Here is a 16,705-nt window from a genome sequence, read left to right as displayed (position 1 = left end):
TTCGATGTTTTAGGTACAATATTACGCTTATGTTAGAATATAGAACCATCACACAATATCTGTGTTCTGTTCTTTCTAAAGATTTGGCCCATCCATCTTTTGATCTCAATATGAACTGGGATCTCAGCTTGTTCGTTTGAGATGACACAAGCATCCAACTTTATCCGGACCGGTTAAAAGGCAGCCGCATGGTGGAGACGGGAAAGAGGGCAGCTCACTTGAGTACAAGCAATATATCCATTTGTGTTATCCGAAAATAAAGATAAAAGAGGGACAGATAGAAATGACAAGAGAACAGTCAGTTGACAAGAAGTAGAAGAAGTGAAGAGGAAGGAGGTCAGAAGAAGAGAGGAGAATACTAAACACCAGTCAATTAACAGTCTCTCCGTGGAGATTTTTTAAGACATCTATTTGAGAAGGTTAGGTTAACAGGCAGCAGCATGGTGGAGACAGAAAAGAGAGTAGCTCAGTTGAGTCCAAGTAGTAGGTCCCTTTGTGTTACCTGAAAATAAAGATACAACAGGATAGATAGAAATGACAAAAGAACAGTAAGATAACAAGAGGACAGTCAGATGGAATTAAGAAGTTGAAAAAGTGAAGGGGAAGGAGATTAGAAGAAGAGAGGAGCATATTAAACACCAGTTAATGGAGATTTCCGTGTCTGGTTTGATAAGCCAATTGCTATTCCTGATAAAGGCATTGATGCACTCTAACTTCATGTCTGAAACGATGTCCCAAAAACCTTGAGCGTAGATCTCCTAATGCCGCACAATGACAAAGAAGATGAAAACTGGTATCATCCTCATCTTCATTTTGACAACTTCTACAGAAGTCGTTAAGGGGCAGACCAAGTCTCATTGCATGATTTGTTAAATATGCAGTGTCCGGTTATCACCGCCACTACATTACTAAATTGTGAGCGTGTCAAGCCTAGAAGATATGTTGCCGCCCTCGGTTTAGTCGGGGACATATCATTCTGGTTATCGTACAGGTCGGAGCTCATAGTAAATGTTACTAATTTGTAGCTTGCAATTAGATAACGGAATCCCGCATAGGAAGTTTATGTCTTCGTCAAGCATCATGGCACCTTTTTTCGCCAAACTGGCTTTAGCTGGTCTGCTTAAATATTATGGACCAGAATTTACAAGATTTATACAGATTAACTGTTTTGTCGACGAAATATCCTTTCGCTGCAAAATAGTCTTCTTGACTAGAGTGTATTCTGATTTCCCAGCTAGCATAATCTGTCGCTTGGATTATTTTTCTCATCGTTGACAGTATTGATACAGAGACCAAGATTTCTCCATGTCTACTCAATATTGTCTGATTTATTTGCAGAGAATAGCAAGTGAACAAATATTTCAGGAGTTACCCCTATCTCAGATAGAGCTTTTTTTAATATATCGTCCAACACGTAATAGTTCGGAAACTCTCCTGTCATAGACCTAACTTAGTTGTAAAAAATCTTAGTGGTGAGAATGTATTAGTTAAGAAAATATGCAAAAACAAAAAAATACTCGTTGGTGTGTTTTTTTTTTTGAGTAATTTTTTGTTTGAATTTTTCTAGTTTCCACTCTCTGTGTATTTCTCTATGGTGTAAACATAGATCGGAAACTCTCCTGCCAAAGACCTAACTCAGTTGTCAAAAACCTAAGTGTTGAGAACTTAGAGAAATATACATAGAGCGGAAACTCTGCTGTCAAAAACCTAACTCAGTTGTCAAAAACCTAAGTGGTGAAAATGTTATTCAAAATTACTCAAACACATACGAGTGTTGTTTTTGTTTTCACATAGTTTTTTCTACTAATACATTCTCACCACTTATGTTTATGACAACTAAGTTAGGTCTTTGACAGGAGAGTTTCCGCTCTATGTCTATTCTCTATGGTACATGTGATTATATTGAGTAATTTTTTGTTTGAGTTTTTTTCTAATTTCCGCTCTATCTATTTTTCTCTATGGTTGTAAATTATTAAGCCTTCAAACCTATCAAAATGTTAAGCCTATACTATGGTTAACCAGGGTTTAGTTCTGCATAACTAAACATATTACTAAATTTATTTCAAGGTTTTTAGTTAAAATGCTTGAAATCTATAAAGCAATTGCTATTTATTCATAGCAATCTGCTTAAAATATTAAAAAAAAATTTGCAATCAAGAAAAAAATTCAATAAAAATATAACAATTATATAACCAAACTGATTTTAAAATTATGCTTAAACTATTAATTCAGCAAATTTTTCCAAATACATCCTTAATTTAAAAATTCATAGCAATATCTTAAAAGAAGCTCAAGAATTTAAAAATATAAGCTAAAATATTTGTTTAAAACAAATTCATACTTTTAGCCATAGAGAAACATAGAGAGGAAACTAGAAAAAAACTCAAACAAAAAATTTACTCAAAATAATCACATGTACAAGTGTTGTTTTTGTTTTCGCATAGTTTTTTCTACTAATACATTCTCACCACTTAGGTTTCTGACAACTGAGTTAGGTATTTGACTGTATGTCTATTCTCTATGCTTTTAGCATTATAAATATTATTTTATGCTGAATATTAAATAAAAAAAAATCATGAAAACAACCCTGATTAAAATCAAAATTAGGCCAATTGAATTATAAAGAATATCGTATAACATTATTTCATGTTTTATTAACAAAATGGTGTTTGATTTGTTTTGTTTTTTGTTTTCTTTATAGAGACGTCAACCTCCCGACTTTAAAGAACATGCTCCACATAATGAAATGAAACCACTACAATACGAAGCGAAACGTGAGAATAATAACAATCATCATCACAATCATCACTCTTTAACAAATACAAGCCAAACAATAACAACTACAAATACATTGAATGGCAATGATCATCATAAAAATGCAGCAACAAATAACAACAACATTTGTAATAATAATAACAACAACAGCAATAACACTCTCAATGTCGTGGGTGATCAACACAGCGCTTTAATGAATGAATTCAAACAGGCCCATAAACGCATGTTCAAAAATGGTTTCAAAGAATGCGGCGGTGCTGGCGGCGGTGAATCTATGGAAATTAGGGTAAGTAGGAAATAATTCTAGTTGTAAGCGAGTAAATGTTTCGGAAATGGATGTTGTTAGTTAAAGTTAAGGTTAAGAATATAGATTGGGAATTTTATAGTTCTAAGTAACGTAATTACTTTGAAATAACTGTTATTTAATATGTTTTAGGATAATTTTATTAGTAACACGTGCTACCATTCCCATAAAAAACAATTGTATTTGTGGTAATGACTTGTTTGTTTAAGCTCAATTCAATTTAACACGCACTATTTACTGCTTATTACCGGCATCAGATTTCATTGATCTACTTGTATAGTGCGGGAGATTTTATTAAGATGCATTAATTTCTTAAATATGCATTAATGCATTTTTTCAGTGCAAAAAAAAGGTTTTGTATAGAAAGTCCTTTCAAATTTAAATATCTGTCCAGGGGGATTTTTCACAAAAGTAAAAATAATTCAGATATTTCTAAACGGAAAAAAATATGTAAATTTACTGCTATAACTATACATAGCAGTAAATTTAAATAATTTTTTTTGCGGATTTAAAAGCTCATAAAAAAGTGCCCAATTGAGATATCAATTAAGATAATCATTTTTTAAATTTAAAAAGACTGTTATGTTTTAAATGAATAATATTGGGCGTATGATTAAAAAATGCGGAATTTACAATAGATGGCGTATCTTTTGAACGAGGTTTTAGTTTTTAATAACTTATATGTCAAGGGTACATATCTGTTATTTATTCTCACTCATATGCTGGAAATTTTGCTTTATTTTACCGATTGCTCACTGAAGCTTATGATGAATGTGTTCCATCGGTTTCAACGTGCGAAAGATGGTTTGTACGGTTTAGAAGTTGTGATTTTGGCACGAAAGACAAAGGTCGCCCAGGCCAGCCAAAAAAGTTTGAAGACCAAGAATTGGAGGCATCATTACTCCATGAACAACAAAAGCTTCAAAATCATTGATAGCTACTCAAGCAGCAATTTCAAAACGTTAGCGAGCAGCAGAATTCAACCAAAAATAGGGAAATTGGGTACCATACGAATTGAAACAGAGAGACATTGAAAGATGATTTTGCATGTCTGAAAAGCAAATGATTCGGTATAAAAGAAAATAATTTTTGCACCGAATCATTACTTGGAATGAAAAATAGATCCATTAGTCCCCATCCATATTGTGAAACATTTGCTGCAAAACATTTGAGTCGACATTTGTCGATGAAAGGGGAAAGAGGAATGGAAAAGGGTACTCTGTTTCATGTACATGAAGTTTTTGTTGAGTATGGCTGACTTCATAAACGCATTTTGCAAAGCAACACTGCGATGCATAGTGTTCATAAACGCAATAGATTTTGTTTTGGCAATGTCGCAAGTTCATTATTGTATGGCAATGCTTGCCCATGCGCAGCATCTGCCAAATTTGGGAACTGTTTTTATTTATGATTCTTTACAAAACATTTATGCGTTCATGAATGTCACAAAGTATTGCTTTGCCTAGTAATTGCTTTGCATTACTGCGTTTATGAAGTCGGCCTATGTCATCCACATTTATTCGTTCATATTTGTTCTGTACCGCAACATCAAAAACTGAAAAGCAAAGACTTCACTGTGTGGACACGAATGCAGTTTCAAAAGAGAATTTAAACATGTATTTGCAGCAAATGTTTCACAGTATGGACAGGGACTAACGATAATCCGGAGCGAAAGAGATCGTATGTGAAGCTCGTCCAACCAGCCGAATCAATACAAAAGGCAAATATCCATGGCGCTAAGGTAACGCTCTGTATTTTGAGCTGCTGAAGTCGGTCCAGACAATTGCAGGAAACCTGTACCGCACGTAACTGATTTTTATGAAGTGAGCATTGGCCGAAAAACCAAATATACGGCCAGACATGAATCCATAATATTCCATCATGACAACACTCGACCACATGTTGCAATACCTGTTAAAAACTATTTAGAATGAAGTGGTTGGGAAGTTTTGCCTCACCCGCTTTATATTCCAGACCTTGCCCCGTCCGGCTACTATTTGTTTCGATCGATACTCTTCTGGGATACTCTTCACTTCAGAACAGAGTAACCAAAATTGGTTTGATTCGTTTTTGGCTTCAAAAGATGAGTAGTTCATTCATCTTGAAATCCATATTTTGCCAGAAATATGGGAAAATGTCATTGCTAACAATGTCAAATACTTTGAATAAATTTATAAATTTTTAATTCAAAGATGTCGCAATAATTAAACTTAAAAAGATTGTTATTTTTTAAATGAATAATAGAAACTATAATTTTGCAAAAATAATAAAATGCTACTGAAAATTTTACTATTTTTACAAAATCTGCTCTCTTGTCCACATTTTTAAATGGCACATTAATTCCTATAAATATTTTTATTAAAATTTTTAAAGAAATTTGAGAAACTGGACTGCCCAATTTTGGTTTTTAATAATAAACTTAGTATTTTGTTTAAAAAATTCTCTATTTTCGAACATAATCTGAAGTAGGGTGAGCTCTATTTGGGCACGTCTTTTTAAGGTCAACTGGGATATATCGAAAAACGTGGCCAAATAGAGGTCTACCACAACCAAGGTGCAACTCTAACGTAAAATTGAGAGATATGAAGAAAACGTGGAACGATCTGTAGCGACTAAAGTTAGAATAGATATTTGGTTATGCCTCTATTCCATTAGAAACCCTGGACATTTTGCTTTCATACATAGTAGTATAGCAATTTTTACAAATATTATTATCCAATAAGTGAATATTTGTTTACCTAAAAACAATCTCTTATTTGCGACAAGAGTGTCATACGTTTGTTTATCTTACAATTTACATACAATATTTTCTCAATAAGATAATTTTCATTACACAACATTGCTTTTGACATTCAATCTTCATTTGAAGTCAAGGTATTTTTGCAAAAATTCTCTCAAACTATTTATATTTTGATTTACCCTTAAGCTCACATTAATTTAATCCACCACAATATTTTAAAGAATTCAATACAAAATATTATTTATTAACTAACACTCGCTCTAAGTACCTACTCATAATAAATTATCTAAGAGATACAGTTTCATATTTCCCAACACATACGTTATTTTCACATCACACCTGTATCCATACACAGTACAACATTTTTCAGTTCATTGCTTTGGGACTCAATTCTGACAATTGCAAGTGAAAGTATCCCCAAAAATAAGAACTTCTGCATCATTAGGTTTGTCAAGTTGGCTGCCGTAATAATTTAATGACCATACGAATTTTTTATCCTCAATGTGGATTCTTATCACTTTTTCTATATTTTAGCACGGTTATGTCTCGTATACCGTACGGAATATCTCTTTTGTGGCTGAAGCAACGTTGTAGATATTGAATAGTAGAAATAAAGTACCGAACATACCTACCCGAAAAAGGTGCACCCAGTGCCTTAAAAATCGCAAAAATTCCCATTTTTTTAAATTTTTTACCAATTTTTCACCTTTTCTGCTCAATAACTGGATTACAAATCCAATTATGGACCGATCTTCATGGTGATCGGTCCATAATTGGATTTGTAATCATTTTTAACAGATTTATGCACTTTAAAGTGATTTTTGGAAGCGTGTCTTATATGGAAGCTATGACTAATTATGGACCGATCATAACAAAATTTTTTGATATGAATTTTGTATATATAAAACTTATTTGGAGCGAAATTTGTGTAGATATATATATATATAAATTAAACATTTATGACCGATAAAGTCCAATTTCGGGAGGACATTTGCATGGGGCTAGATGAAATAATGAACCGATTTCAGCCAATTTCAACACGCTTCGTCCTTGGGCCGAACAAATTATATGTACCAAATTTTTTTTATGATCGGTCCATAATTAGTCATAACTCCCATATAACACGCTTCCAAAAATTACTTTAAAGTGCATAAATCTGTTAAAAATGATGGTATACATACAAAATTTATGATAAATAACTTTCATATAGACACGACCTAATTTCATGGTTATAGGTCCATAATTGGATTTGTAATCCAGTTATAGAGCAAAAAAAGTGAAAAATTGGTAAAAAATTTAAAAAAATGGGAATTTTTGCGATTTTTAATGCACCTTTTTCGGGTAGGTATGTTTCGTACTTTTTTCTACTATTCAATATCTACCACTTTGCTTCAGCCACAAAAGAGATATTCCGTACGGTATACGAGATATAACTATGCTAAAATATAGAAAAAGTGATAAAAATCCACCTTGAGGAAAAAAAATTCGTATGGCCATTAAATTATTACGGCAGCCAACTTGACAAAACTAATGATGCAGAAGTTCTTATTTTTGGGGCTACTTTCACGTGCAATTGTCAGAATTGAGTCCCAAAATCTTGTGTTGTACTGTGATAATAAACATTCATACACACCGAAACAATCACATGAACCTATACATTTACAATACATTCATGGGAGTATATTAATTTATGAATTTATTTATTGGATTTACACCAACGACCTTAAACCAACCAACATTAAACCCAAGCTTCAACTTTTAACTGTTGCATTTACAAAAAATTTAAAAAAAAAAATTCAAAAAATATTTATAAGTAAGAGTATTTTCTTAGTTAGTTTTTGTATTGTAGTATGTAACTACGAGTTTAATACAAACTAAATACTAAATAGCAATAGTTGTTGTTCAGGTACTTGTACCATTAATATTTTGTACCCAGTACCACTGCACGACTACATGAATTTCCAGCCACTAATGTTGGTGTAAATAACTTTATAATGTACAATATCGGTTTGCTATTTTTATACATTTACTTAAGATGTTGTTATTTTGATGTTGGCACAGAGTTTTAAAAGAGTGAAATGAAGTTTACACTAATTGAATAAGGTCTGAAATTGTATGCTCTCCAATAAGATCAGTATGTACAGTGTTGTAGGCATTTGAACCGACTTTAAAAGTACTCCGACAAAGGTAACTCCACACAACCATTTCTAATTGCAATTTATTTTTGATGAGCGAGATTATAAAGGAATTAGTGGATTCCAAATCAGGGTCCAAAGTCTTAGCGGCTCTTTCGATGGGAGAAATCTTGCATTGTTTGGCTGTTGCTTTTCTTATTTCTCCAAAGACTTGTGGTAAACAAATTGATTTACTATTCCAAACAAACCACTTTTCTTGGTTCTAAAGAAATGGAGGCTTTCATATTTTCCGTCTACTCTTAAATTAAAGTGTTTCGCGAGTAAACGAATTTGAATAGATTTAGAGTTTCTTTACAGACCTTCAAGCTAAAAAAATAACATGGTTGTAGTAACCATAATCGCACAAGTTATATGTATATAATCCTACTTAACCATAATTTAATACCTTGTGATAATTACTTGTTTGTTGGTAATCATATTAAGGTTCAGCGATCATGCGGAGTTTTTTTTTTTCAAATTTGTAGCTTTTATTTTGAAACAGTACAAATTTTCATGTCCGCATATTCTGGCCGTTTTTCGACCAATACTCGCTTCAAACGAATCAGTTGCATATGATAGAGGTTTCCTGTGATGGTCTGGTCAGATTTCAGCAGTTCATAATAGATAGCACCCACCAAATACAGAGCATAACGTTAGCGCCATGGATATTTGGCTCTGGTGTCGATTCGGCTGGGCTTCACATACGATCTCTTACTGATCTAATGAATCCATTTTTCATCGCAAGTAATGAATCGGTACAAAAATGATTTTCTTTTATAGCGTTCAAACATCATTTCGGACATGTAAAATCGTATTTCAAGGTCTCTCGGCTTCAATTCATACGGTACCCAATTTCACTGCTTTTGGATGAAAACTGCTTCTCGCAAACTTTTTTTAATTCCTGATTAAGTAGCTCCCAATGATTTTACAATCTCTTGTTGAGTTTTACAACAATATTGATGGAGTAATGCCACTAATTCTTGGTCTTCAAACTTTTTTAACTGGCCTTCCGTGTCAAAATCACAACTTATGAAACGCAGAAGCCATCTCTCTCACATTGAAACCGATGAAACACATTCATCATAAGCTTCGGTGAGCATTTATAAAGAAGTATGGTCCAATGATGCCTCCAGCCTAAAACAGTGACATGTTGTTTTTGTAATTATTCTCAACTCCAAATGCGGCAATTTTGAAGAATAACAAAGTCATCAAAGAGCGAAAGGTCTTCGTCTCTAAGGGTGAATGGTTACACTATTTGTGTAAGGAAAAACTAAAAAGTTCTCTAAAGATAAGTAGCATATTTCAATAAATAAAGATGAATAATAGCTCATTCTACAAATATGTATGTAAATGTTGCTGCAATTAGTTATAATTCTAAAAGCAAATCATGCAATTCTAAATAGAATAAACGTCATCAAATATTTACTACTTAATTGCGGCCGTACATATTGTGAACATATTGTAATTTATTGTAATATTAAAATTGTATTTTATTAACCACACAATAAATCTTAAAATAACTATTGAAATAGAGAAATAAAGCGATCTTAAGATTTCTATAAGTTTTAATAACATAACCGTGTATGTTGGTGCTGCATAGTTATGACAAAATTATTAGTGCTTCAGCTCAGACAACTTTTTCTTGACTGGAAACGTTAAGAACTCTAACAGACTACCAGCCAGTAAATTACTATTGAATACAATCTACACGAAGAAATGAGTGCTCTCTCATTCATGGAATAAAATGATATGTTGGGAGAACAGTTTCTCTTGAGATATCATCGGAGTCATCAAAATTACAACATCATTCAGATCGAGTCTCCCAGGAGACATGTCAGAAGATCATTTCGTATGTACGAGTAGAACATATGTCAGTTGTAACTGACATTCATAGAGACGTCATCAATCGTCGCATGAATGTCGTTACAGACATAGAAAATAATCTGCCGCGGAAAACAATAGTTGATTTGGTATAACAGAGATCGGAATAAAGCTACAGACTTAATGACTTTTGGTGCCGCACAGACAACGATTGTAAATAATTAGACAATTAAACATAGATATCTGACGATATGCTAGACGATTAAGTATTTTTTAATTTGGCAGTCGCACTACTGTTTAATTAAAATAAAGTTCAAGTCGAAGGTCAGTAATATTAAAATCAAGACAAATTTAAGAAGGTGACAGTAGGGCGAATTGAGGCGAATTCATTATTTTGTCTGTACTCAGCTCATAATAGCGCCATGAATATTTGGCTTTGGTGTCAATTCGGCTGTTTGGCCGAGCTTCACGTACGATCTCTTAATCTTTGGGTTATCGTAATGGATCCACTTTTCATCGCAGGTAATGATTCGATGCAAAAATGATTTTCTTTTATAGTGTTCAAGCATTATTTCGGACATGCAAAATCGTTGAAAATGTTTTGAAATTGCTGATTGAGTAGCTCCCAATGATTTTGCAAGCTTTTGTTGAGTTTGAAACAATCTTCATGGAGTAATGCCTCCAGTTCTTGGTCTTAAAAGTTTTTTGGATGGTAATATCACAATATTATGTTTTATGTGTAATAAATATATAATTGGGCTTAACCATAATATGATTATTTTACAACCAATACAATTATAATCTGGATGGACTCAACCATCATAGAAATAATAATAATAATAATCACCATACTATAGTTACGGTGGAATCAAAATATGGTTGGACACAATAACATTATGGTTGTGCTACTATTATAATATGGTCATTGAACTATAATAAGATTATCAACGGATTAAATTATGGTTAAATAGGATAATTTAATGATATTTTATTATGATCACCACAATCCTGTTTTTTCTTTGTGTATCTAATGGTTTATTTATTTCTAAAATGGTTAACAATTTAAAAATTTATTTCAAATCATTAATTTCAAATAAGTTAAAGCTTTAAAGATCTGGCTTAATGATCATATTGTTGTTGTACGGTTGCTGCTATTGTTTGTTGATTTTGCTATCGCTGCTAATCGATTGTTACATGTTCATTTCACCCAACAAAGAGATGGCAGAGAGTGTGAGAGACCGTTCAACGGAACAAAGCTAACGACGAGCCGAAAATTATATCATTTGTAATGTGGAGGGTCTTAACGATTGTTGGTTGGTTGGTGCTGTTATAGAAACGAATAGATGATACAATCGGAGTGTGTGATTCATAAACGAAACCAAAAAAAAAAAATATAATAAATATTTTTGGGTTCTTACTAGTACTAGTCAAGCAGCGGCGCGCTGACATCTGCATCAGAAATATTTTATCTTATCTTTTCAGTTGTTATTGTTATTGTGTTTGTTTTTGTTGTTGGGTGATTGTTGTCTCATTTTGTTTAGATTGTCTCTATATAAATAAGTATTGTGCAAAATTGTCAATAATAGTAGAAAATAAATAAAAAAAACTAATAATGGAAAAATAACACAATATCAGCAGCCGACCGACCAACTTACTAACTAATTTAGTACGTTTGTTTAATATTTACTCATACCACCAACCAGCCAGCCAACCAACCACCACACACTCTTTTTACCAAAGCACGATAAACTGGCAATAGCCAACCAACTCAAACAGTCAGTCAAGTCAGCCCAACAATAGAGTGCGTCAAGAAAAATAAATTGTTATTTTATTTTAAAACGTTGAATGGTTCGGAGGAATACCAACGATAAAAAACAAATCAGTTAAAAACAGAAGAAAAAAAACTCATAATTTATTTGCAATTTTTGTGAATAATCATCAGCTTTAAAATCTCTAACATAAGGAAAATCAAAAAACTAGAAAACACAAAAAATATCAAAAGAAAATTTTAGAAAAAAAACGCAAACAATTTACAATTACAAGAAGTTAAAGAAACAAAAAAAAAAATAATGCAAAACTATTTTGACAATGAAGCAACATCATCAGCGTTACACGCAACAATGAAACCGGCTCGTGGTGAAAAGTGTTTGGTAACTTTGAGTACTTATGAGGTATGTAGCCACAAAAATAACAACAATATTAACTTCTGCAGCAACAATCCGAACAACAACATCCATCCAACTAACAACATATTTGTGTGTTAATCATAAATAAGCAACATGCATATTGTTTGCGAGTCGTGTACTCCACTCCACTCCACTTCACTCCAATCCATGGTGTTTTCATCATATGCATGTGTGCATCTGAGATCAGGTGTGTGTTGTTTTTAATGTGTAGGAATAAATAATTTCATTAAACGAGGGCCCTGCATGTGGTTAAATTTCATATTTTAATGTAGGAGTTGCAATAAACTGCAAATTTATTCAAAGATTTAAATAAAATGTTTGTGTGTAGCTCTCTAGTGTGCTGCAAGTTTAAATAAATTCAAGCTACTGGCCTTAACTTTCGTTAAAATTCTTCCTTGGATTGTAAAATAGATTTCGGCAAAATTTTACGCAGAACGCATATCATTAACTGTTGCAGCATCGGCTCCTAAGTTTGGATATTAGTTTACATTTATATATTGGGTGTATTACTTAAAAATGCGGGAATTACAATAGAATAGATTACAATATTTCTTATATGTATGTCATTTTGAGTCATTTATTCTCACTTACTTATTGAACATCATTATAGTGTAAACAACGAACTGTTTTTTTTTGCGAGAAGTTCTGCTTTACTTCTTTAATTTAAAAAAAAGTGCCGCTGCAGCACAACGATTGCTCAACAAAGCTTATGAATGTGTTCCATCGGTTTTAACGTGCGAGAGATGGTTTCGGTTCGGTTCAGAAGTGGTGATTTTGACATGGACGACAAAGATCGCCTAGGCCAGACAAACTAATTTGAAGACCAAGAATTGGAGACATTACTCCATGAAGATTGTTGTCAAACTCAACAAGAGCTTACAAAATTCATTGGGAGCTACTCAAGCAGCAATTTCAAAACGTTTGCGAGCAGCATCATTCATCCCAAAGCAGGGAAATTGGGTGCCATACGAATTGAAGCCGAGAGACCTTAAAAGATGATTCTGCATGTTTGAAATGATGATTGAACATTATAAAAGAAAATCATTTTTGCATGATTTTACATGATAACCCGACGCGTAAGAGATCGTATGTGAAGTAATTGAGGATCGTATGTGAAGTAAATGAGGATCTAAAGTAATTGTCTATATTTGGTGGGAGCAAAAGGGTCCTATGTATTATGAGCTACTGAAATCTGAGTAGAACATCACAGGGAATCTATACGATTCATTTTAAGAGAGCATTAGCCGAAAAATGACCAGAATATGCGGCCAGATATGAAACAGTCATATTACATTATGACAACGCTCGACCACCTGTTAAAAATTATTTAGAATGCAGTGGTAGGGAAGTTTTGCCTCACCCCATTTATAGGCTAGACCGTTATTATTTGATTCAATCAATGCAAAACGCTCTCTTTTGGATACGCTTCACTTTGAACAGAGTATCCGATATTGCCTCAATATGTTGAATAAAAACCAAACCTATAGTGTTAAATCTCACAATTCTTAAAGTTATAAACAACCTTATTCGTATGAACCCATTTAAAAATGTTCACAATATCTCGATTATGCGCATCATTCATATTTGGTGCGCATATGAATGATCAGACTCAAGGGGGCGCCTTGGAAATATATTTTGCCAAAACGGTAATTGGAATGATACAATTTTTCTAATAAGAAGACTAGAGAATGAATGAATAAATGTTTACAACCTATAAGAGTAGGATAAAAATGTTTTTGCCCAGATTGGCTACCGATTCGAAATGGTATGAAGGTAACGCAAATTTTGATCATTTGCTAAGGTTATTTAAGCATACTTCGGTACCGGTATTTTAGCTGTAAGGATAACGGATAATGGTAATTTTGTCTGATTTAAATTATTAATAGGGTGGCTTTAATTGACAGCCTTCTGAATCATAGCTGCCTTGGGTCCAAGCATAATATGTCTATCGCACATTATTCCTATATTTCTTGGCATCCGTCATTTTGTAGCCACCCTGTTGTTCTAATGAATATGTCAATCTTAGTCAAATCACCCAATAGAGTTAGGTTTTGTCAACACAAATTTTGTTGACCCCAAATTATACGTCTTTAGTGACCAAATGCCGGACAGTGACAGAGAAGATGTCTAGTCTTCTTCCTATATGCTACAGCTTCTAGAGAAGTCGATGTAAGATATTCATAGCCTTTAGCATGTGCACCTAAGGGCCAGTGACCAATAATGAAATTTTTGTGAACTTTTTTGAATTTAGGGTGGTGCCAGCTTTACAGTTTCCCTTAATGTCCCTGCATTAATGAAACCAAGCAAGTGTAACCAATGAATGTCTTGCTATCTTCTTTATCGATGTGATATACACACTCACTATGGATAGCCGCTTTATCAGTAATTATCCCTACCAAAATCTGGTAAACTAAGTAACAGTTCTCAAACGGTCCGAATACATACCACATTTTGTCACAGTCAGATCAATCTGGTATATTCGTCATAAAATTTGAGGAGGGTTCGGTATAAAAAAGATAACTTATTCGGTTTATGTTACGAAGTAAATTTTCTATATCTTTACCCCATATGCATAAACAGTTTATAAATTTATCAAAGGTTTATAAAACAAAATTTCCATACAAAATTTGTTTCATAAACCTTTGATAAATTTATAAACTGTTTATGCAAATGGGGGTTAATCTCTTTAGATTTTATTAATATTTAGTATAATGGAATGAAAATTTTTTTCGCACTCTTACTTATCCTACATCTTGAAAATCCATCAATTTGTTTACTTAACTGACAATTTATTGCTCACACATGTTTTTGTTTCGTGTGGACAGGACCATAATATTGACAAAAGGTATCCAAACAAGACAAATTCATGTACGCACACAAAAGTGTTCGCGGAGTAAATAAATTTATGCCTAGTCAAGACGGACTTAAAAAGAAATTTTAGCAATTTAACCAACCATATCATACAAACCCTCGTACACCACATTAAATATGGCAATATAATTTTCTATGCAAGTGTTTTTTTGTTATTTTCGCACAAGTCTGTCTGTATAAACTGCGTATTTTACATGTTTTCTACTGTTTTCCATTGTGGTTTTGTCTTAAAAGTGTCGAAAAAGATTAGACCCATAAATCGTGTGTCACACGAAATGGAAAGTTTATATTTTGAAGAACATTAAATTAAATGAAATTTCTCAAATACCAATTCAATTAATTGATTACACACAAAAATTAAATATTTTATCTAACCGGATGCAAAGATAAATACGCTACGAAAACAATGTTTACAGAAACATTCCTGAGCGCCTAATAATTAATTGTTGCTTAAGTTTTGCGTTAAAATGTAATCAAAACAATGAAATTATGATAGTGTGTGTTTAAATAAACAATTGTAATAACTTTTAGACAGTGTAATTGGTAATTAATGGTACAGAGTTATAGAATTTTATGTAATTTTGTTACAATTAATATATGTCACCTTGTTATTGTTTATTTAATATTGTTATCTTCTTTTTTTTATCAGAAAACAAAAAAACAATCACAAATATAACATGGCATTGATGCGAAAGATTTCAAAGATATTTCTAGACTTCAACAATTAAATTATTTACAATGAAAGGTCGACTTTTTTTTAACCCTAAAATACTTATATCAGAATAAATTCTTAAAATTAAAGCACTTGAACATTTTGTTGGAATTTGACTTGAATGCAAATGTAATTATGTTTAAACTTGAAAAATTAGTCATTTAAAAAAAAAAAAAAAAAAACGTATTGTTTGAATTTATATTTCCATTTTACTGGAGAATGCTATTGAAATAATGTGTAATACAACTGTAATTCAAGTGCTTGACTATAATTCAAGGCTTGAATTACACTTGTTTTCAACTTGAATTCCAGTAAAAATACACAAAATAAGCACCAAATACCCAAAAATTCAAACACTTGAACATTTTGTGGGAATTTGACTTGAATGCAAATGTAATTATGCTTTAAACTTGAAAAATATTTTAAAAATTAAATATTTTTCATACAAAAAAAAGGCTAGAATTTATGTTTTCTTTTTACTGGAGAATGCTGTTGAAATAAAGTGTAATACAACTGTAATTCAAGTGTTTAACTATAATTCAAGTGCTTGAATATAATTACTTTTGCTTTCAACTTGAATTCCAGTCAAAATACTACCAATAAGCACCATATCCCCAAAAATGCAAGCACTTGAACATTTTGTTGGAATTTGACTTGAATGGAAATTTAATTATGTTTTAAACTTCAGAAATATTTGAACAATTAAATATTTTTCAAACAAGTAACTTATAGCTTGAATTTATAATTCCTTTTTACTGGAGAATGCTATTGAAATTAAGTGTAATACAACTGTAATTCAAGTGCTTGACTAAATTCAAGGCTTGAATTGCACTTGCTTCCAACTTCAATTCCAATAAAAACGCTCCCAATAAGCACCAAAGCCCCAACAATTCAAGCAGTGGAAAATTTTGTTGGAATTTGACTTGAATGCAAATGTAATTATGTTTTAAACTTGAAAAATATTTGGCTTGAATTTATGTTTCCTTTTTACTGGAGAATTCTATTAAAATAAAGTGTAATTCAAGTGCTTGACTATAATTAAAGGCTTGAATTACACTTGCATTCAACTGGATTGCACTAAAAAGGCTTTTTGGGTTCAGATTAGCGATACTTTTTAGCAGT

At 32.3% G+C, this 16,705-nt stretch overlaps 1 protein-coding gene across 1 annotated transcript in view; it reads left to right on the top strand.

Moving 5' to 3' along the window:
* Positions 1-16,705, top strand: part of LOC135956881 (GATA zinc finger domain-containing protein 14) — a 28,970-nt gene that overhangs the window by 10,890 nt on the left and 1,375 nt on the right. Inside the window, exons 4-5 of the mRNA XM_065507482.1 lie at positions 2,702-3,061; positions 11,827-11,985. Coding sequence (XP_065363554.1) covers positions 2,702-3,061; positions 11,827-11,985 — 519 coding nt within the window. The remainder of the gene's footprint in view (positions 1-2,701; positions 3,062-11,826; positions 11,986-16,705) is intronic.

This window comes from Calliphora vicina, chromosome 4, assembly GCF_958450345.1.
Source record: "Calliphora vicina chromosome 4, idCalVici1.1, whole genome shotgun sequence".
NCBI classification, from domain to species: domain Eukaryota; kingdom Metazoa; phylum Arthropoda; class Insecta; order Diptera; family Calliphoridae; genus Calliphora; species Calliphora vicina.
The sequence above is the reverse complement of the archived record's forward strand: the minus strand, read 5'-3'. Positions and strand labels throughout refer to the sequence as shown.